The sequence below is a fragment of the Salvelinus fontinalis genome, chromosome 35 (genome assembly GCF_029448725.1).
Source record: "Salvelinus fontinalis isolate EN_2023a chromosome 35, ASM2944872v1, whole genome shotgun sequence".
NCBI classification, from domain to species: domain Eukaryota; kingdom Metazoa; phylum Chordata; class Actinopteri; order Salmoniformes; family Salmonidae; genus Salvelinus; species Salvelinus fontinalis.
The window spans coordinates 24,139,607-24,162,549 of NC_074699.1; the positions used below are offsets into that span (position 1 = coordinate 24,139,607).

A 22,943-nucleotide genomic window follows, 5' to 3' on the forward strand; every position below is an offset into this window, starting at 1 on the left:
GTCAGAGGTATCGGATTCACATGGAATTGTTGTTTAATTCAAATGTTTGAATATGAAATTATTTGTGAAGAGATTAAATTTAATTTTAGCTTCCAAATGAGAGATGTGTTTTCATAAGTTTGGGCTTCTGCTCAACTAGGGCCCCGCCCCTGTGAAGAGACATGGGTAATAGACTTTTCAGACACAGCCCTCTCCCTCCACTATAAAAGCCATTGGCAAGAATATAACTTCCTGTTCCGGGCACACCAAGATGACGATCCGGTGTCAGAATGGTTCAGATAATAACTACAGAACTAAGCCAACAGCAGCATGGACTTTGATTGTGAATGGTATGAACTTTGAACTCGTATTCACTACAGAAGTGATACCTCCTAGCCGTTGAGTTAGCAACAGCTGCTACAAACGTAGGTTAGGAAGGACAGTCAGAGTATCCCGTCTACTACACACAACGTTACTCCAACGTATCCAGTGACTACCAGAGACATTCTTCAAAGGACAGAGGACTCGGGTTGGCGATACGGTCTTCCATCTACCACCAACCTACTGAAGCGCAGCTCAGAGTAAATATTTATTGCATTTTCCTTTTTCAAATGGGCGGTAATTTAGAATGCATAAGATACTGTATTTACGATAACACAGCGTCGCCTATGTTCCAGTCTCCCGCTCTTTCACTAAAACCCAGCCCCCCCTTCCCCCCCCCTTTCCTTTTTCCTTTGTGTAACAAGCTGTCATGTCTATTCCGGGACGGGTCTAGCGGGACGTTTTCTTTATGACGGAACTTTGTAATCAAGTTGTGATTTAATTGTGTATGTGTGTTTCTGTGTGATTAGTTAGGTATTTAGTAAATAAATAATTAAACCCAATTTTGTATTGCTGATTCAACTTGTTAGCCAGGATTCTTGCAGATAATCAAGGATTTACAACTTTCAGATGAGACTGAATAAACTGACGATTAAGGTGACTGCTATGGATGTAAACTATTACTAAATCTTTAAGAGGTTATTCGAAAGATAACAGCTCTATAAATATTCTTTCGTGGTGTCCCTCTCTAGTTAATTAATATTTACATGATTAGTTCAATCAGGTAATATTAATTACGGAGAAATTATTTTATAGAATAGCATGTCATAGCAATTAATCTGGCATAGTCAAAGACACGACAACTGTCTCAAGGATTATAAATCCTTCTTTAACCGGTCTCATCCTCTCATCTACACTGATAGAAGTGGATTTAACAAGTGACATCAATTAGGGATCATATCTTTCACCTGGATTCACTTGGTCAGTCTATGTCATGGAAAGAGCAGGTGTTCCTTATGTTTTGTACACTCAGTTTATAAAGACCTAACCATAACTACTCGTAATTTCCCATTTTCCCTTCACAGCGGAACCATCTATTCATCACACCATAAGGCTTCTTTACACAAACACAAGCCCCTTCCATACCTACAAAACACAAGCAGTGAAATTGGATATTTACTTATCCAGCTCTGGTATCCTTTAGAGTCTAGCTATATCATTATATATATATATATATTGTAATGAAACAGGCAGGGAGCAGGTCTCGAACCCTCGACCTTCTAGCCCGAAGTCCGGCGCGCTATCGACTGTGCCGCAAAAGCATGCTCAAACGGCAGAGTCGATTTCCGCGCTTATAAACCCAGGGTCGTTACACTACTCCCTCCTTTCAAAGAGCGCGTCCTCGCGCTAGCTTGCGACTTTACGTCTTACAGGAACGCGCTCACCGGCCAAGCACACGCATTGTCATGGATGCGAGGTCCGATCACTTCCGACACCAATGTAATGAAACAGCAGGGAGCAGGTCTCGAACCCTCAACCTCCTAGCCCGAGGTCCGGCGCGCTATCGTCTGTGCCGCAAAAGCATGCTCAAGCGGCAGAGTCGATTTCCGCGCTTATAAACCCAGGGTCGTTACACTACTCCCTCCTTTCAAAGAGCGCGTCCTCGCGCTAGCTTGCGACTTCACGTCTTACAGGAACGCGCTCACCGGCCAAGCACACGCACTGTCGTGGATGCGAGGTCCGATCACTTCCGACACCAATGTAATGAAACAGCAGGGAGCAGGTCTCGAACCCTCAACCTCCTAGCCCGAGGTCCGGCGCGCTATCGACTGTGCCGCAAAAGCATGCTCAAGCGGCAGAGTCGATTTCCGCGCTTATAAACCCAGGGTCGTTACACTATGTTGCAGTCACTGTGATCGTCAGTCGCAGGCAGGCAGCTACCAGCTCTAATTGCTGTCTTTGCAGTTGGCCCAGCACACTTTGGCTTTGACAAGAGGTGCTCCACACTTCACTTAATGATCTCTACAGCACAGGCAGTGCACGTGCTGCATTCCTCCACTATTAACTCACTTCGAGGTTTGTTCTCTTCTCAAAACACTTAGTGTCCTTGGGAAAGTAAGGGACGAGGAGGTCGACAGTGTACTGTGACACTATCATGACATCGCAACATATAAACACTGACTATAGCAGTGTAGGAGAGTTAGACTCAGTCACTGCCATTCTCACAGTCATTGGTCTCCAATAATCCCATACAGTAATACCAACATGTCTCAATGAATAAGACACAGTATAATCATAATTTTTAAACTTGGACCAGAATCTCGCCCAATAATGAACCAAATGAAATTGACAATGAAACCTGCTGTAGAGCCAGTAGAGAGATCTCATGCATTATTCTGGCCATGAATTATAGAGATAGTAGTTTCCAACAGACAGTCAGCGCGCCGAGGCTTATAATAATAGTCAAATTTATTTCTACAGTAAGAAACCCCTATCATTACTAAAAAAAAAAAAAAGTCTGACTGTCTCCATAGCACCCACTATTACCAGTGCTTGACTTGGACTGAAATAGGGGCCGGTTCTCATTTTGGGTGCTGGTACTGTTTACATTTAGGTGCAAGAGCTCCACAAGACTTCTGAGCTAATGTTCTATAAGAGGAACAGGAGCTCAAGCAGTAGAACATTTGAGGTGCCAGTAATCAGATCCAGTTAGCTCCTGCCCAAGTCAAGCGCTGACTATTACTTTAAAACATGGTTAGCAAGGGCCTCCCGGGTGGCGCAGTGGTCTAGGGCACTGCATCGCAGTGCTAACTGCGCCACCAGAGTCTCTGGGTTCGCCCCCAGGCTCTGTCGCAGCCGGCCGCGACCGGGAGGTCCGGGGCGACGCACAATTGGGCCAGCGTCGTCCGGGTTAGGGAGGGTTTGGCCGGTAGGGATTTCCTCGTCTCATCGCGCCCAAGGCGGCCAGGTGCACGGTGTTTCCTCCGACACATTGGTGCGGCTGGCTTCCGGGTTGGAGGCGCGCTGTGTTAAAGAAGCAGTGCGGCTTGGTTGGGTTGTGCTTCGGAGGACACATGGCTTTCGACCTTCGTCGCTCCCGAGCCCGTACGGGAGTTGTAGCGATGAGACAAGATAGTAATTACTAGCGATTGGATGCCACGAAAATTGGGGAGAAAAGGGGATAAAATGTATTTATTTTTTTAAAATAAAAAAACATGGTTAGCATTCCACACAGCATACCAGAGGTCAACCTTCTCTACGCTAAGATCAATTATTCAAAAGAGAGGTTCAGCATACAGTAGACTGAGAGACGAGTCTGTCTCTTAAATCTGGATGCAGGCAAGAATATGTAGTACACTACTTTGACCAGGAACAATAGGGTGTCATTTAGGATACATTTGGGATGCAAACCTGAGTGTACATTTCTGTCTAAATACAGGCCAGAACAGAGATTGACTCTCATCTTCTTTGTTGATATTGAAACTCCCCTTCAGTTACAGAAACATTTCATTTCAAATGACATAAGCAGCCACTTGTATTTTCATGGTATTTTAAAATGGAAAATGCAAATAAAAATGTCTTTACAAACTGCGCAATTATGCTTTGAAAAGATTGTTTACCAATTAAATTCACTCTCCATTGTGACAAAACTCAATATTCTTCAGCAGAACAGCTTCTGATCATTAAATAGCAGCCTGTCTGGAAGTGAACACGTGGATGTGAACACTGTAATAACATCTAGATATATACTCTACACCAGCCCTGTCACAGCTAAGGGGTAAGATACAGTAAGTATATGGTACATCCTCCATAATCCTAACAAGACACACTCAAGTGCTCAAAAGGTGCAGGTACCCACAAATGCTGATGCTCCAGATACTCAACTAGTCTAAAGAAAGACAGTTTTATTGCTTCTTTAAAATCAGACCAACAGTTTTCAGCTGTGCTAACATAATTGCAAAAGGGTTTACTAATGATCAATTATCCTTTTAAAATGATAAACTTGGATTAGCTAAAACAACGTGTCATTGGAACACAGGAGTGATGGTTGCTGATAATGGGCCTCTGTACACCTATGTAAATAGTCCATTAAAAATCTGCTGTTTCCAGCTACAATAGTCATTTACAACATTAACAGTGTCTACACTGTATTTCTGATCAATTTGATGTTATTTTAAAATCGAAAAAATTGGTTTTTATTAAAAAAACTACGAAATGTCTAAGTGGCCCCAAACATTTGAACGGTAGTGTATATACACCCTTTCATCACCATGTTCAACCTCCTACCATTCAAGCGATCAGTGAACACTGTGCCATATATTGCAGTCAATACACATCATTCAAACACTGGGATTCAGCTGAAAAGTAATAATAAACTATAATCATGTGATATACAGTAGCCAGATTCTAGGTGATTGTACCTATTGAACACGGTCTGGGGCACTAAAGGGAATAGGGTGCCATTAGGAACACATCCCAGGACATCTCAAGAAAAGGACCAAACAGAACAACGACTTCCTTTCTACCATGCCTCCAGAATGATATCAATGTATGTTTTGAGGTTGGGAAAGTGAGGTAGTGTATGAAGTATGACAAATGACAATACAGTCAGATTGAGGATGGTGGGGAAACATTCAAACCCTTTGAAAAAATCCTTGAAAACAGAGACATAAAGCACCTCAGCTCTACAGTCGTGGTCCTGTCACACAGGTAAGATATTAAGGTCTGTCAGACTGTCCCCGTCTCTGCCTGCTTCTCCTGCCGGCAGCATCGTAGAGCTGATAAAGAAACTGAGTTAAGCATCACTTAAATCCCACTCCTCTTAGAGGCAGACACAGAAAAATGCATACAGCTACCCAGGAATTCTAATATATTTTGATAGCTGCTGGCAAGATGCTGCATTTAAAAAAATATTAATATGAATGTACTGCCAACCAGACCAGTCTGGAGCTGTGCTCTACAGCCAGCTGGGTGAATGTTTATCTTAGACTGTAAAATTAGGTTGTGAGGATAGAAACATTACTGTAGTTTTGCATGTAAAACATAAATAGGATATTTCAGACCTTAGATAAACCATAGTATAAACTGAAATACAGTGCCGTTTTATAAAAGCCAAAGGCAACGTCTGTGAACATGGTTGTCTCCAGCTGCTTATTAATGAAATATTCAAATGTTTATCTAATCTAATATATGCAGTGTGCCTCCCTAAACAACACATTGGTAAAAAGCATTTCCACTATCTGATTGGGGGCTATAATTACTGAAGTGAAGCGCACTCCTCAGAGCAGAGCAGCAGTTCCCAGAACAGTCTCAGTGGTAATGCTTCTTATTCACACTAGCTATCTAGTAGAAAGCCGGGTAAAAGCAGACAGCTGCTCCCCTCATAGTGGTATCTTGGTCTCTTAATTCATTACTTCCGGAACAATAACTTTGCCTGACGACAAGCCCTCTCTCCCCTTCCAATAGATTCATCAGATGGGATCCAATTAGAGGTAATAGAGGGTAGGAGGATAGGCTTCAACTAACTACTGATAGACAATGACCCAAACATTATACAGCGTTATGCTCTGAGGAAATCATATCCAAACCTCATGGATTTTGTGTTTACCCAACTAAACTCAGAAAGCATATAGTTACAAGAGATTAAAACTATACGTTCCTGGGGGGCTGTGTTTTTGAAGCCTTGAAGATTGCAACTGGAAATGATTGATCATCAATGCCATGACCCTTGATGTGAAGCCTCAGGGAACTAGATTAAGACCTATTGAGTGCTCGATTTATTTATTTTTATTTCACCTTTATTTAACCAGGTAGGCTAGTTGAGAACAAGTTCTCATTTACAATTGCGACCTGGCCAAGATAAAGCAAAGAAGTTCGACACATACAACAACACAGAGTTACACATGGAATAAACAAAACATACAGTCAATAATACAGTAGAATTAAAAATGTAAAAAAATTAAATAAGTATACACAATGTGAGCAAATGAGGTGAGATGAGGTAAGGCAAAGAAGGCCATGGTGGCGAAGTAAATACAATATAGCAAGTAAAACACTGGAATGGTAGATTTGCAGTGGAAGAATGTGCAAAGTAAAGATAGAAACAATGGGGTGCAAAGGAGCAAAATAAATAAATAAATAAAAAAATACAGTAGGCGGAGAGGTAGTTGTTTGGGCTAAATTATAGGTGGGCTATGTACAGGTGCAGTAATCTGTGAGCTGCTCTGACAGTTGGTGCTTAAAGCTAGTGAGGGAGATAAGTGTTTCCAGTTTCAGAGATTTTTGTAGTTCATTCCAGTCATTGGCAGCAGAGAACTGGAAGGAGAGGCGGCCAAAGGAAGAATTGGTTTTGGGGGTGACCAGAGAGATATACCTGCTGGAGCGCGTGCTACAGGTGGGTGCTGCTATGGTGACCAGCGAGCTGAGATAAGGAGGGACTTTACCTAGCAGGGTCTTGTAGATGACCTGGAGCCAGTGGGTTTGGCGATGAGTATGAAGCGAGGCCCAGCCAACGAGAGTGTACAGGTCCCAGTGGTGGGTAGTATATGGGGCTTTGGTGACAAAACGGATGGCACTGTGATAGACTGCATCCAATTTATTGTTTTGTAAATGTCATCGCCGAAGTCGAGGATCGGTAGGATGGTCAGTTTTACAAGGGTATGTTTGGAAGCATGAGTGAAGGATGCTTTGTTGCAAAATAGGAAGCCAATTCTAGATTTAGGAATCCAACTTTGGATTGGAGATGTTTGATGTGAGTCTGGAAGGAGAGTTTACAGTCTAACCAGACACCTAGGTATTTGTAGTTGTCCACATATTCTAAGTCAGAACCGTCCAGAGTAGTGATGTTGGACGGGCGGGCAGGTGCAGGCAGCGATTGGTTGAAGAACATGCATTTAGTTTTACTTGTATTTAAGAGCAATTGGAGGCCACGGAAGGAGAGTTGTATGGCATTGAAACTCGTCTGGAGGGTTGTTAACACAGTGTCCAAAGAAGGGCCAGAAGTATACAGAATGGTGTCGTCTGCGTAGAGGTGGATCAGAGAATCACCAGCAGCAAGAGCGACATCATTGATGTATACAGAGAAGAGAGTCGGTCCAAGAATTGAACCCTGTGGCACCCCCATAGAAACTGCCAGAGGGCCAGGCCCTCCGATTTGACACACTGAACTCTATCAGAGAAGTAGTTGGTGAACCAGGCGAGGCAATCATTTGAGAAACGAAGGCTATCGAGTCTGCCGATGAGGATGTGGTGATTGACAGAGTCGAAAGCCTTGGCCAGGTCAATGAATACGGCTGCACAGTATTGTTTCTTATCGATGGCGGTTAGGATATCGTTTAGGACCTTGAGCGTGGCTGAGGTGCACCCATGACCAGCTCTGAAACCAGATTGCATAGCGAAGAAGGTATGGTGGGATTCGAAATGAAATCTGTAGCAGTTTGGGTCAAGAGTGTCCCCCCCTTTGAAGAGGGGGATGACTGCAGCTGCTTTCCAATCTTTGGGAATCTCAGACGACACGAAAGAGAGGTTGAACAGGCTAGTAATAGGGGTTGCAACAATTTCGGCAGATCATTTTAGAAAGGGTCCAGATTGTCTAGCCCGGCTGATTTGTAGTGGTCCAGATTTTGCAGCTCTTTCAGAACATTAGCTGACTGGATTTGGGAGAAGGAGAAATGGGGAAGGCTTGGGCGAGTTGCTGTGGGGGGTGCAGTGCTGTTGACCAGGGTAGGGGTAGCCAGGTGGAAAGCATGGCCAGCCGTAGAAAAATGCTTATTGAAATTCTCAATTATAGTGGATTTATCGGTGGTGACAGTGTTTCCTGTCGTCAGTGCAGTGGGCAGCTGGGAGGACGTGTTCTTATTCTCCATGGACTTTACAGTGTCCCAGAACTTTTTTGAGTTTGTGTTGCAGGAAGCAAATTTCTGCTTGAAAAAGCTAGCCTTGGCTTTTCTAACTGCCTGTGTATATTGGTTTCTAGCTTCGCTGAAAAGTTTCATATCACGGGGGCTGTTCGATGCTAATGCAGAACGACATAGGATGTTTTTGTGTTGGTTAAGGGCAGTCAGGTCTGGAGAGAACCAAGAATCTGTTCCTGGTTCTACATTTCTTGAATGGGGCATGCTTATTTAAGATGGTGAGGAAGGCACTTTAAAAAAATAACCAGGCATCCTCTACTGACGGGATGAGATCAATATCCTTCCAGGATACCCCGGCCAGGTCGATTAGAAAGGCCTGCTCGCTGAAGTGTTTCAGGGAGCGTTTGACAGTGATGAGTGGAGGTCATTTGACCGCTGACCCATTACGGATGCAGGCAATGAGGCAGTGATCGCTGAGATCTTGGTTGAAAACAGCAGAAGTGTATTTAGAGGGCAAGTTGGTTAGGATGATATCTATGAGGGTGCCCGTGTTTACGGCTTTGGGGTGGTACCTGGTAGGTTCCTTGATAATTTGTGTGAGATTGAGGGCATCAAGTTTAGATTGCAGGGTGGCTGGGGAGTTAAGCATGTTCCAGGTTAGGTCGCCTAGCAGCACGAGCTCTGAAGACAGATGGGGGGCAATCAGTTCACATATGGTGTCCAGAGCACAGCTGGGGGCAGAGGGTGGTCTATAGCAGGCGGCAACAGTGAGAGACTTGTTTTTAGAGAGGTGGATTTTTAAAAGTAGAAGTTCAAATTGCTTGGGTACAGACCTGGATAGTAGGACAGAACTCTGCAGGCTATCTTTGCAGTAGATTGCAACACCGCCCCCTTTGGCCGTTCTATCTTGTCTGAAAATGTTGTAGTTAGGAATGGAGATTTCAGAATTTTTGGTGGTCTTCCTAAGCCAGGATTCAGACACGGCTAGAACATCCGGGTTGGCAGTGTGTGCTAAACCAGTGAACAAAACAAACTTAGAGAGGAGGCTTCTAATGTTAACATGCATGAAACCGAGGCTATTACGGTTACAGAAGTCATCAAATGAGAGCGCCTGGGAAATAGGAGTGGAGCTAGGAACTGCAGGGCCTGGATTCACCTCTACATCACCAGAGGAACAGAGGAGGAGTGGGATAAGGGTACGGCTAAAAGCTATGAGAATTGGTCGTCTAGAACAGAGAGTAAAAGGAGGTTTCTGGGGGCGATAAAATAGCTTCAAGGTATAATGTACAGACAAATGTATGGTAGGATGTGAATACAGTGGAGGTAAACCTAGGTATTGAGTGATGATGAGAGAGATATTGTCTCTAGAAACATCATTGAAACCAGGTGATGTTATCGCATGTGTGGGTGGTGGAACTGAAAGGTTGGATAAGGTATAATGAGCAGGGCTAGAGGTTATACAGTGAAATAAGCCAATAAACACTAACCAGAACAGCAATGGACAAGGCATATTGACATTAAGGAGAGGCATGCTTAGACAAGTGATCATAAGGGTCCAGTGAGTAGTGAGGTTGGTTGTGGTAACAGCGATTCAGACAGCTAGCTGAGCCATCGGTAGCAAGCTAGCATAGGATGGAAGTCTGATTTTAGGCACCTCGTGCGTTTCCGAACGGTAGATTAGTGGGGTTCCGTGTGGTAGAGGGGATCAATCGAATTGGCAAAATAGATATAGTTATAGTGACCCAAGAAAAATTGTCCGATAGATAGACCTATTCAGATAGCAGCCGATAAGACAGCTAGCGATTAGCAGACCGCAGATGGGCGTTCAGGTAACGTCGCGACGGAGGGGCCAGTTGGATAACGTCGGTAGTCCAGTCGTGAAGGTCCGGTGGGGCTCCGCATCGGTAGTAAAACGGGTCTGGATAGGTGATTGTAGCCCAGGAGTGGCTGATGGAACTCTTCAGCTGGCTAGCTCTGGAATAATTGATGTTTGCTCCGGGATCGACGTAAGCCAATAGTCACACATATACTGCTAGGACCAGTTACTGGAACAGTTCTCAACATAGGACCAATATTGCTACATTGATATTACAACCATCAGATATTATCCATCAGTGATATGTTTGCAATCAAAACCCTGGCTAATGGCCCCAGCAGAGCCCTGACCTCACTCACAGACACACACCGACCTGTGTATGGCACTGACAGAGCAGAATTCAGTCTGGGCCTTGCAGCAGCAGCAGAGGGAATGTTTTGAAAACAGTCTCTAATATGTAACCCCTATAAATCTGCCCACTTGTTTCCTAACCCAGCCCCTTCGTTCTCCCTCTCTCCCTCCAACCCGGGCCCCCTCTCTCTCCCTCCAACCCGGGCCCCCTCTCTCTCCCTCCAACCCGGGCCCCCTCTCTCTCCCTCCAATCCAGGACCCCCTCTCTCTCCCTCCAATCCAGGACCCCCTCTCTCTCCCTCCAATCCAGGACCCCCTCTCTCTCCCTCCAATCCAGGACCCCCTCTCTCTCCCTCCAATCCAGGACCCCCTCTCTCTCCCTCCAATCCAGGACCCCCTCTCTCTCTCTCCAATCCAGGACCCCCCTCTCTCTCTCCAATCCAGGACCCCCCTCTCTCTCCAATCCAGGACCCCCCTCTCTCTCCAATCCAGGACCCCCCTCTCTCTCCAATCCAGGACCCCCCTCTCTCTCCAATCCAGGACCCCCCTCTCTCTCCAATCCAGGACCCCCCTCTCTCTCCAATCCAGGACCCCCCTCTCTCTCCAATCCAGGACCCCCCTCTCTCTCCAATCCAGGACCCCCCTCTCTCTCCAATCCAGGACCCCCCTCTCTCTCCAATCCAGGACCCCCCTCTCTCTCCAATCCAGGACCCCCCTCTCTCTCCAATCCAGGACCCCCCTCTCTCTCCAATCCAGGACCCCCCTCTCTCTCCAATCCAGGACCCCCCTCTCTCTCCAATCCAGGACCCCCCTCTCTCTCCAATCCAGGACCCCTCTCTCTCTCCAATCCAGGACCCCTCTGTTCCATTCAGAGTCGACAAGAGGCAGACAGACACTGTTATTTACTTAGATGCATACACCTCTATACACAATGACTACTTTGACCAATTTACACTGAACATTTTACAAAAAACACATTTAGTGGAAGAACTGTGCTGATAAAGATTCAGTAAAATCTCTAAAAGTTTATGTCCACGTTAGTTAAATATCTGCTCCAAATAAAGATTCAACATGTCTGCAGATAGATTGGTGTCAGCTATGACATCACACATTGACTTCTATTTTGGTTATTGAACTACAGTAAGACTTCTGGTCGTGACAACGGTCCCAGTGGGATGAGTCTCACCCTTCCCAGGGAGTATGATGGGACGGCAGCACGGTGCCAGGGGTTCCTATTGCATCTGGACCTATACCTGGCTACCGTTCACCCGGCTCCCTCGGGAAGGGAGAGGGTGTCCGCCCTCGTCTCGTGCCTCTCGGGGAGAGCTCTGGAGTGGGCAAATGCCGTGTGGGGAGAAGGAGATGCGGCGTTGGACCACTTCGAGGAGTTCACCCGCTGCTTCCGGGCAGTCTTCAATAGAGGTCGACCGATTATGATTTCTCAACGGCGATACTGATACCGATTATTGAAGGACCAAAAAAAGGCGATACCGATAAATCGGCCCGATTTTTTAAAATTAATTTGTAATAATGACAATTACAACAATACTTATTTTAACTTAATATAATACATCAATAAAATGAATTTAGCTTCAAATAAATAATGAAACATGTTCAATTTGGTTTAAATAATGCAAAAACAAAGTGTTGGAGAAGAAAGTAAAAGTGCAATATGTGCCATGTAAGAAAGCTAATGTTTAAGTTCCTTGCTCAGAACATGAGAACATATGAAAGCTGGTGGTTCCTTTTAACATGAGTCTTCAATATTCCCAGGTAAGAAGTTGTAGTTTGTAGTTATTATAGGAATAATAGGACTATTTCTCTCTATACGATTTTTATTTCATATACCTTTGACTATTGGATGTTCTTATAGGCACGTTAGTATTGCCAGTGTAACAGTATAGCTTCCATTCCTCTCCTCGCCGCTACCTGGGCTCGAACCAGGAACACAGACAGCCACCCTCGAAGAGCAAAGGGAACAACTACTCCAAGTCTCAGAGCGACTGACGTTTGAAACACTATTAGCGCGCACCCCGCTAACTAGCTAGCCATTTCACATCGGTTACACCAGTCTAATCTCGGGAGTTGATAAGCTTGAAGTCATAAACAGCGCAATGCTTGAAGCACAGTGAAGAGCTGCTGGCAAAACGCACGAAAGTGCTGTTTGAATTCATGCTTACGAGCCTGCTGCTGCTTACCATCGCTCAGTCAGACTGCTCTTTCAAATCATAGACTTAATTATAACATAATAACACACAGAAATACGAGCCTTGGGTCATTAATATGGTCGAATCCGGAAACTATAATCTCGAAAAGAAAACGTTTATTCTTTCAATGAAATACGGAACCGTTCCGTATTTTATCTAACGGGTGGCATCCATAAGTCTAAATATTCCTGTTACACTGCACAACCTTCAATGTTATGTCATAATTACGTAAAATTCTGGCAAATTAGTTCGCAACGAGCCAGGCGGCCCAAACTGTTGCATATACCCTGACTCTGCGTGCAATGAACGCAAGAGAAGTGACACAATTTCATCTGGTTAATATTGCCTGCTAACCTGGAGTTCTTTTAGCTAAATATGCAGAATAAAAAATATATTACTTCTGTGTATTGATTTTAAGAAAAGGGATTGATGTTTATGGTTGGGTACACGTTGGAGCAACGACAGTCCTTTTTCGCGAATGCGCACCGCATCGATTATATGCAACGCAGGACATGCTAGATAAACAAGTAATATCATCAACCATGTGTAGTTAACTAGTGATTATGATTGATTGATTGTTTTTTATAAGATAAGTTTAATGCTAGCTAGCAACTTACCTTGGCTTCTTACTGCATTCGCGTAACAGGCAGGCTCCTAGTGAGGCAGGTGGTTAGAGCGTTGGACTAGTTAACCGTAAGGTTGCAAGATTGAATCCCTGAGCTGACAAGGTAAAAATCTGTTGTTCTGCCCCTGAACAAGGCAGTTAACCCACCGTTCCTAGGCCGTCATTGAAAATAAGAATGTGTTCTTAACTGACTTGCCTAGTTAAATAAATGTGTAAAGAAAAAAGAAATGTAAAAATATATATATTTTTTAAATTAAAAAAAGAAAAATAAATAAATAAATCGCCGTCCAAAAATACAGATTTCCGATTGTTATGAAAACTTGAAAATCGGCCCTAATTAAATCGGCCATTCCGATTAATCGGTCGACCTCTAGTCTTCAACCATCCGCCCGACGGTAGAGCGGCGGGTGAACGTCTCTTCCACCTGAGGCAGGGGACGAGGAGCGTCCAGGTGTTCGCCCTGGAATTTCGGACCTTGGCCGCCGGAGCAGGTTGGAACGACAGGGCCCTCATCGACCACTACCGATGCAGCCTGCGCGAGGATGTCCGTCGGAAGTTGGCCTGCAGGGATGCCACCATCACCTTTGACCAACTGGTGGATCTGTCCATTCGGTTGGATAACCTGCTGGTCACCTGCGGACGTCCAGAGAAGGCTCTGTCGGTTCCAGCTTCCAGCACCCCCTCTCCGGTGCGATCAGGGTTGCGATCAGGGAGGCCGGAGGAGGGGCCTTCACGTGCACCACCTGTGGCCGCAGAGGGCACACTGCTGGTCGGTGCCGGGTTGGTGCCTCTGGGAGTCGAGGCAGCAGGCAGGGCTCTCTGGCGTCACCCCAGGTGAGTTTGCACCACTCTCATCCACCTGTTTGTGCATGTTTTTTTCCCAGAGTTTTCCCCGGATTCCCAGCATAAGGCGCTCGTCGATTCAGGCGTGGCTGGGAATTTTAATCGACAGAGCATTCACCCTTAGTTTAGAGATCCCCATTGTTCACAGTGAGGTACAGTTACCCGCTACCTCTCATTGCCATGGCGATTGAGTCAATGCGCAGGGCGCTTCACTAAACTGGATCTCAGGAGAGCTTACAACCTGGTGCGTATCCGGGAGGGAGACGAGTGGAAGACGGCGTTCAGTACCACCTCATGGCATTATGAGTACCTCGTCATGCCGTACGGGTGGATGAATGCTCCATCAGTCTTTCAATCCTTTGTAGACAAGATTTTCAGGGACCTGCACGGGCAGGGTGTAGCGGTGCATATCGATGACATTCTGATATACTCCGCTACACGCGCCGAGCATGTGTCCCTGGTGCGCAGGGTGCTTGGACGACCTGTACGGCTCCTTCCTAGAGTATCGCATTTCCACCTCAGGGGTGGAGATGGAGAGTGACCGCATTTCAGCCGTGCGCAAATGGCCGACTCCCACCACGGTAAAGGAGGTGCAGCGGTTTTTAGGGTTTGCCAATTACTACCGGAGATTTATCCAGGGTTTTGGCCAGGTGGCGGCCCCCATTACCTCACTGCTGAAGGGGGGTCCTGTACATTTGCAGTGGTTGGCTGAGGCGGACAGGGCTTTTTGGCACCTAATGGCTCTGTTTACCTCGAGGTGGACGCATCCGAGGCTGGGATAGGAGCCGTGCTCTCGCAGCGCTCGGGCACGCGGAACTATGATGTGGGGGACCGGGAGCTGTTGGCTGTGGTTAAGGCTTTGAAGGTGTAGAGACATTGGCTTGAGGGGGCTAAACACCCTTTTCTCATCTGGACTGACCACTGGAGTACATCCGGGCAGCGAGGAGACTGAATCCTCGTCAGGGAAGGTAGGCCATGTTTTTTACCCGTTTTGTGTTCACCCTGTCCTACAGACCAGGTTCCCAAAATGTGAAGGCAGATGCACTGTCCCGGAGTATGGGAGTCTGATCCATGGGCCGCTCCTCTGTATGGCACAGAGGAGCGGCCCATGGATCAGACTCCCATACTCCCGGCCTCCTGCCTGGTAGCGCCGGTCGTATGGGAGCTGGACGCGGACATTGAGCAGGCGTTACGTACAGAGCCCGCTCCCCTCCAGTGTCCCGTCGGGCGTCTGTACATTCCGTCTACTGTCCGTGACCAGTTGATCTATTGAGCCCACACATCACCCTCCTCTGGTCATCCGGGGATCGGTCGGACGGTGCGCTGTCTGACTGGGAAGTACTGGTGGCCTACCTTGGCAAAGTACGTGAGGGTTTATGTTTCCTCCTGCTCGGTGTGCGCCCAGTGTAAAGCTCCTAGACACCTGCCCAGAGGTAAGCTACATCCCTTACCCGTTCCACAACGGCCTTGGTCACACCTGTCGGTGGATTTCCTGACCGATCTTCCTCTCTCACAGGGAAACACCACGATCCTGGTTGTTATGGATCGTTTCTCTAAGTCCTGTCGTCTCCTCCCTCTGCCCGGTCTCCCTCTGCCCGGTCTCCCTCCCTACAGACTGCGGAGGCCTTGTTTACACAAGTCTTCCGGCACTACGGGGTGCCTGAGGATATAGTGTCTGATCGAGGTCTCCAGTTCACGTTGAGAGTCTGGAGGGCGTTCATGGAATGTCTGGGGGTCTCGATCAGCCTTACCTCAGGTTTTCACCCCAAGAGTAATGGGCAGGTGGAGAGAGTGAACCAGGATGTGGGCAGGTTTCTGAGGTCTTATTGCCAGGACCGGCCGGGGGAGTGGGTGACGTTCGTGCCCTGGCAAGAGATGTCGCAGAACTTGCTCTGCCACTCCTCCACTAACCTCTCCCCTTTCCAGTGTGTATTGGGGTACCAGCCGGTTCTGGCACCGTGGCATTAGTCAGACCGAGGCTCCTGCGGTGGATGACTGGTTCAGGCGCACGGAGGAGACATGGGAGGCCACCCATGCTCACCTCCAGCGGGCCACGCTGCGCCAAAAAACCAGCGCGGACCGTCACCGCAGTCAGGCCCCGGTGTTCGCACCGTGGGACTGGGTCTGGCTCTCGACCCGAAACCTGCCCCTCCGCCTGCCCTGCCGGAAGCTGGGTCCGCGGTTTGTGGGGCCATTTAAAGTGTTGAAGAGAGTGAACGAGGTGTGTTACAGGTTACAGCTTCCCCCCTGATTACCGTATTAACCCCTCGTTTCATGTGTCTCTCCTCAGGCCGGTGGTGGTTGGTCCGCTCCAGGAGTCTGAGGTACAGGAGGTTCCTTCACCCCTCTGGACATCGAGGGGGCCCCGGCGTACTCCGTTCGGTCCATCCTGGATTCGAGGCGTCGGGCGAGGGGGCTTCAATACCTCGTGGAGTGGGAGGGGTACGGTCCGAAGTAGAGGTGCTGGGTGCCGGTGGAGGACGTGTTGGACCCTTCAATGCTGCGGGATTTCCACCAACTCCGGCCAGATCGCCCTGTGCCTCGCCTTCCAGGTCGTCGCGCTGCTCAAGGGGGGGTGGGGGGGTACTGTCACGACTTTCGCCGAAGTCGGCTCCTCTCCTTCTTCGGGCGGCGTTCGACGTCACCGGTCTTCTAGCCATCGCCGCTCCACTTGTCATTGTTCCATTTGTTTTGTCTTGTTTCCCCGCACACCTGGTTTACATTCCCTAATCACACTACATATATATTCCCTGTTTCCCCCATGTCTTTGTGTGGACTTGTTTTGTTACATGTTACGCGCCAGGCTGGTTTTTCCCCGGGTACCATGTTGAACCCGAGTGTGTTTATTGTTTAACTTATGCATGATTGTGACTGTTGTCGCGCTTTGCACTTTTGCCATTTAGCTGGAGGTTTTTGACGCAGTTGCGTCCGTCTGTTGTTACTTCTGCCAATTAAGGTGTGCGCCTGATCACAACTCTCCGCTCTCCTGCACCTGACTTCTTACCAGTAGCACACAGCCTGACATAAGTGAAGTGGATTTACATCTGGTATTGGAATTGCGGTAACAGAATTCAATCATGGGTCCCTGATCTGTACGACACAGAAATGCATAATTATGGATAATGTCATTCTCTTCATGATGATCTATACTAAATACCTACACAAAATGTATAAAATATACAATATCCTCCTTTGCATATTTGGGTATTATTCTACACACTGGCTATTATTTTAATGAGCACTGCCCCCAAACAAGACCAAATTTGTTGGTCTGGACTAAATCTGAACCAATCCTAGATATCTATGTTTCACTAGTTTGGACATCAAGTATAGCACAGTAGAGCTCAGAAGAGTACAGTAGAGTACAGCACAACAGAGTAGAGTTCAGTACAGTAGAAGACAAAGTAGATTATAGTTCAGTAAAGTAGAGTATAGTTCAGTGCAATAGTGTACTGAACTCTAGTTAATCTAGTGTACTCTACAGTACTATACTTTTGTTTGCTGTACTGTGCTGTCCAAACTTGTGAACCCAACTGTGGTTTATGACTACTATGATTTCCCGTTGTAGTCAATTCAATCACAGAAATTCCATTAACAAATTTTTTTCAATTCCGTTACCGGTTTGGTAACGGAATTAAGTTTTAATCACTTAATAATTCATAAACAAAGTTGATATCAGTAAAAACACTGTCTAATTGATAGGTTTACCTTTCCTTATTACTTCTGTGAATTTTAATTATCATCCCTCCTCATGAGGGAGAGAAATTAGAAAATATCTTAAAAGATACAGCATGTGGGTTTTTGGTAACGGAATTTCAAGCCACAAGGCAATGTTTCTTAAATTTACAGAAAGGCAGAAAAATATATCCAAAATGAAATATGTGTTGATATTAGTTGGCAAGGGTAGATGTTTTGCAAGACCCCTTTTCCATCTGTTTGACCAGAAATCAAAGCCTTACTTATTCCACATTTTTAGGATGGAAAAGGGTTGAAAAATGTATATGCCTTAATAAATACATTTTAAAAAAGAGACTCTTAGCTTTCATTTGACATGCTCCTATGTTGGTGCTCATGGGTCCTTTTACATGGAAATAACCCTGTGTTACTACTATTATCAATAACAGTAAGACAGACAGGTTAGGATGTGGGAATCTTATAATTTTTCTACTCTATTTAGTCATACGATTAAAGTAAATAGTGCTTCCTGTCTTTAGATCAGTCTCTACATAGCATATGAACTCGTACCAAAGTGTATATGTTTGTACACACAGTAATACACACACATGACTATGTATGTGCATGTGTGTGTGTGCGCGCATTTAATGTACTATGCACAGTATGTCATATGTTGTATGTCTGCCTAGCGCCTACAGTGTCTCTGTGTGTGTGTGTCATTCCCCACCACTACACAGATTATGGATGTGAGATCTCACACATTGGTACCCCGTGTCATCACCCATTCATCTGTGACGCAGGAGCAGGTGTGCAGCGTGGACCATCCAAACTCCAACAGTGCATTAACCCCCAGAGATGTTCTCAGAAATACAATGGCAGCACACACAGAAAATGTCCCACTCACCAACACTACTCACTAACCCCAAAAACATCAAACGATTACTTAAAATGTTTGCCCCTGCAATAATGCACTTTATTGCAGTACTGGCTTAAGTATTGTATTAAATAATTGATATGTAATAGGTTCCTTCTGTAAAGAAGGAATTGTTAGAGGTCCATAAAGAAGTGCTGTAAAACTGCAATGTACCATGTGAGGCGATACCAAATCAGAGACTAATGAGATCTCCTGGCATTTATGTAGATTTTTTTCAGCAGACACAATAATTATGAAAACACAATCTGTGAGAATGTGATCCTCTCCTCTCGTTGAATAGTATCTCTCCTCACCACCTTGGCTCTCCATCGCTCTGTGGTTGCTGTGTTTACTGGCTGCCAGGCCTGTTGAACTAACACATTGTGAGTGCACTGCTCCTACCTTCGCAGGCACAGCCATGAATTATGATGCTTGAACAAACACACACCTGGTCCATGAGCAGAGCATATTCAAACCATAGCAGCACCTTTGAGTTTGCATATGGCCCAGAAACATTTTCTAATGAACCTGAGACCAGCCCGAGGGTACTCATAAATTAGAATGAAAAATGTAAGCATTTTAAAATCAGGATCAAATTCTCCTCTAACAGTGAGAGATGCACTGCATAGAAGCTGGAGCAATCATTACTTACATATAAAATACCATACCCATAGTATCAGCTAAGCCAGAAAAAATACATACAAGAGCTGCTGTTTAGTTTGTAAGTGGGTTATTAACTGTGGATGTTGATTGTTGTTGTTTGTGTCAGCTGCCTTTTTATGACTGTATTGCAAGTGTCAAATTCGTGTGACACATGTCTGATGGCGTGCCATTTCATGTGTACTGCATACAGACATCACTAGTGTGTCAAACATGGATCAAGCACCACAGTAATGAACGGCTTCTGGCATCTCTCCACACAACAAACCATTACATCTCTCTCAGTCACATTTTAGGAGCAGAGCAACCTGCCTCTATTCATTTGCATGTCATATACAATACCTACTCATTCAAAGGTTATTTATTTGTACTATTTTCACATTGTAGAATAATAGTGAAGACATCAAAACTATGAAATAACACATGGAATGATGTAGCAACCAAAAAAAGGGTTAAACAAATCAAAATGTATTTTAGATTCTTCAAAGTAGCCACCCCCTTTGCCTTAATGACAGCTTTGCACACTCCCGGCATTCGCTCAACCAGCTTCACCTGGAATGCTTTTCCAACAGTCTTGAAGGAGTTCCCACATATGCTGAGCACTTGCTGGCTGCTTTTCGTTCACTCTGCGGTTCAAATCATCCAAAACCATCTCAAATAAGGTTGAGGTCGGGTGATTGTGGAGGCCAGGTCATCTGATGCAGCACTCCATCTCTCTCCTTGGTCAAATAGCCCTTACAAAGCCTGGAGGTGTGTTTTGGGTCATTGTCCCGTTGAAAAACAAATGATAGTCCCACTAAGTGCAAACCAGATGGGATGGCATATCGCTGCAGAATGCTGTGGTAGCCATGCTGGTTAGGTGTGCCTTGAATTCTAAATAAATCACAGACAGTGTCACCAGCAAAGCACCCCCACACCATCACACCTCCTCCATGCGTCACGGTGGGAATCACACATGCAGAGATCATCCGTTCACCTACTCTGCGTCTCACAAAGACACTGCATTTGTAACCAGAAATCTCACATTTGGACTCATCAGACCAAAGGACAGATTTCCACCGGTCTAATGTCCATTGCTCGTGTTTCTTGACCTTTATTGGTGTCCTTTAGTAGTGGTTTCTTAGCAGGAATTCAACCATGAAGGTCTGATTCACGCAGTCTCCTCTGAACAGTTGAAGTTGAGATGTCTGTTACTTGAACTCTGAAGTATTTATTTGTGCTGCAATATCTGAGGCTGGTAACTCTAATGAACTGATCCTCTTCAGCAGAGAAAACTCTGGGTCTTCCTTTCCCGTGGCGGTCCTCATGGGAGCCAGTTTCATCATAGCGCTTGATGGTTTTTGCGACTGCACGTGAAGAAACTTTTAAAGTTCTTGATCTTTTCCGTATTGACTAATCTTCATGTCTTGAAGTAATGATGGACTGTCGTTTCTCTTTGCTTATTTGAGCTGTTCTTGCCATAATATGGACTTGGTATTTTACCAAATAGGGCTATCTTCTGTATACCCACCTACCTTGTCACAACACAACTGATTGGCTCAAACTCATTATGAAGGAAATAAATTCCATAAATTAGCTTTTAATATTATAAGGCACACCTGTTAACTGAAATGCATTCCAGGTGACAACCTCATGAAGCTGGTTGAGAGAATGCCAAGAGTGTGCAAAGCTGTGATCAAGGCAAAGGGTGGCTATTTGAAGAATCTCAAATATTGACTCTGTACCGGCACCCCTTGTATATATTTTGTTATTTTTTAGTGCTGCTCTTTAATTACTTGTTACTTTTATTTCTTATCTGTATTTTTTGAAACTGCACTGTTGGTTAGGGGCTCGTATGTAAGCATTTCACTGTAAGTATTCGGCGCATGTGACTAATAAAATTAGATTTGATTCCACATGCGTTATTTCATAGTTTTGATGTCTTCACTATTATTCTACAATTTAGAAAATAGTACAAATAAAGAAAAAAACTGGAATGAGTAGGTGTGTCTAAACTTTTGTCTGGTACTGTATATCATGAACACAAAAACATCAAACATCAAGAATGTGTTACTGCCTAGGAGACGTGCTGAGAGGCTTCAGCTTAAATCTCCCTCTCTTCTCCCCCACCCCCATTGTTGCACAGCGCTGAGAGAAATCGTATGAAGCTGTAGGAGACCCAGAATCTCTTGCTGCATTCTCTTGGGATGCCCAAGCAGCACAGTTACTGTGTCTAGAATACCAATCACACTGTAAGAGCTAACGAGAGCTGGGCCACAAGCATCCCACTGGGCACAAACGTCAATTCAACGTCTATTCCATGTTGGTTCAACGTCATTTCATTGAAATGAGGTGGAAACAATGTGGATTCAACCAGTGTGTGCTCAGTTGGATGTTGTTTACTGACTGACTGTGTGTGTGTGCTCATGTTGTGTGCTGACCAATAAGGAAAGACCTTATAGTCAGAACATAAAGACGAGCAAGCAACGCTCTGTACTGTAGCTGTTTGATGCAGAAATAGAAAAATAAGTTATTTCCCCACTTACTGTACCAGTCCTGACAAAGCTTACTACAACTCAAATATACTGAAAGCTGTGTCATCTGACCGTGAGTTAAAATAAGAAAAGAAAAAACAGAAAATATAAGTTACAGAACATACATCCTCCTAGGATCCGTCACACTGTATTTGTTTGAGGAAATAAACATTGACCCGAAGCAATATTGTTGTAGTATCACAGACAAATCACTGCTTCGACACACACACACACACACACACACACACACACACACACACACACACACACACACACACACACACACACACACACACACACACACACACACACACACACACACACACACACACACCTTATCTAGGTCATATCAATTTGTCATGCCAGTGTCAAAATACCTCATGATGACAACTGATTTAGTGTAGACTGCATGACAGCCTGATACATATACTATCAATATCAGGATTGCAGCCCATGTCAATTTATATATATATATATCTAGACTAAGTTACTGCATTTAATTGGTTTTGTAGGTTGGTTCATCAATCACAACCAACTTCTGATTAGATATGACAATGGTAGCCTGCTAAACAAAGGCAAAGGAGAGGTTCTGGTGGCAAATTGGTGATATCAGCTCGCATACCAAGGTAAATGTTGACAAAGGATAAACGCTTACCTGTCATAACTCCATCGACTGTATGACATGCTCCTGTTGCTGCTGACTCCTTCCATGACTTCTACGGGGTGTTGCTAAATAGGGTTCAACGTGACACGAAAATAAAACCTGGGTTTAGATGCCACGCCGATATTTATCACCAGTTCTAGCGTTTCTTCCTCGAACGAATGGGAGTTGAGATGTGGTGCACATCGATTCAGGGATTCACTTTCTATAGGCTATACCATTTGGAATGTGAAGGGAAAAATCAGTGAGCGCAAGTTGACAAGCTTGTCAATAATTTGACGAATGCATGGGTTACTCCATTGGTTGCGCGCACGCAGGCGTGTCCCCATCTATTTCGATTAAATACATCATCGCGTAATTTTCAGATCACAACGAGCAAAAACATTAAATTTCACTTGTATTTCATTAAAATATGTAAAATCTCCATCCTCTGTAAAAGTGTCCCCCAGATTGTAACGCTCGTTGGTCTCATCTGGTGATGATGTTAGAAAGGTGTAGCATTGTGATTTGAATAATTATCTGTATT

General features: G+C 45.2%; 1 protein-coding gene across 3 annotated transcripts in view; it reads right to left on the bottom strand.

Annotated features, from left to right (window-relative positions):
- The window catches only part of LOC129834592 (tubby protein homolog), a 120,748-nt gene extending 98,020 nt beyond the window's left edge, over positions 1–22,728 (bottom strand). For all 3 annotated transcript variants that reach the window (XM_055899718.1, XM_055899717.1, XM_055899715.1), the window contains exon 1: positions 22,412–22,728. In XM_055899718.1, the coding sequence (XP_055755693.1) occupies positions 22,412–22,467 (56 nt within the window). In that variant the 5' untranslated portion in view covers positions 22,468–22,728. The remainder of the gene's footprint in view (positions 1–22,411) is intronic.
- Between the last annotated feature and the right edge of the window lie 215 nt (positions 22,729–22,943).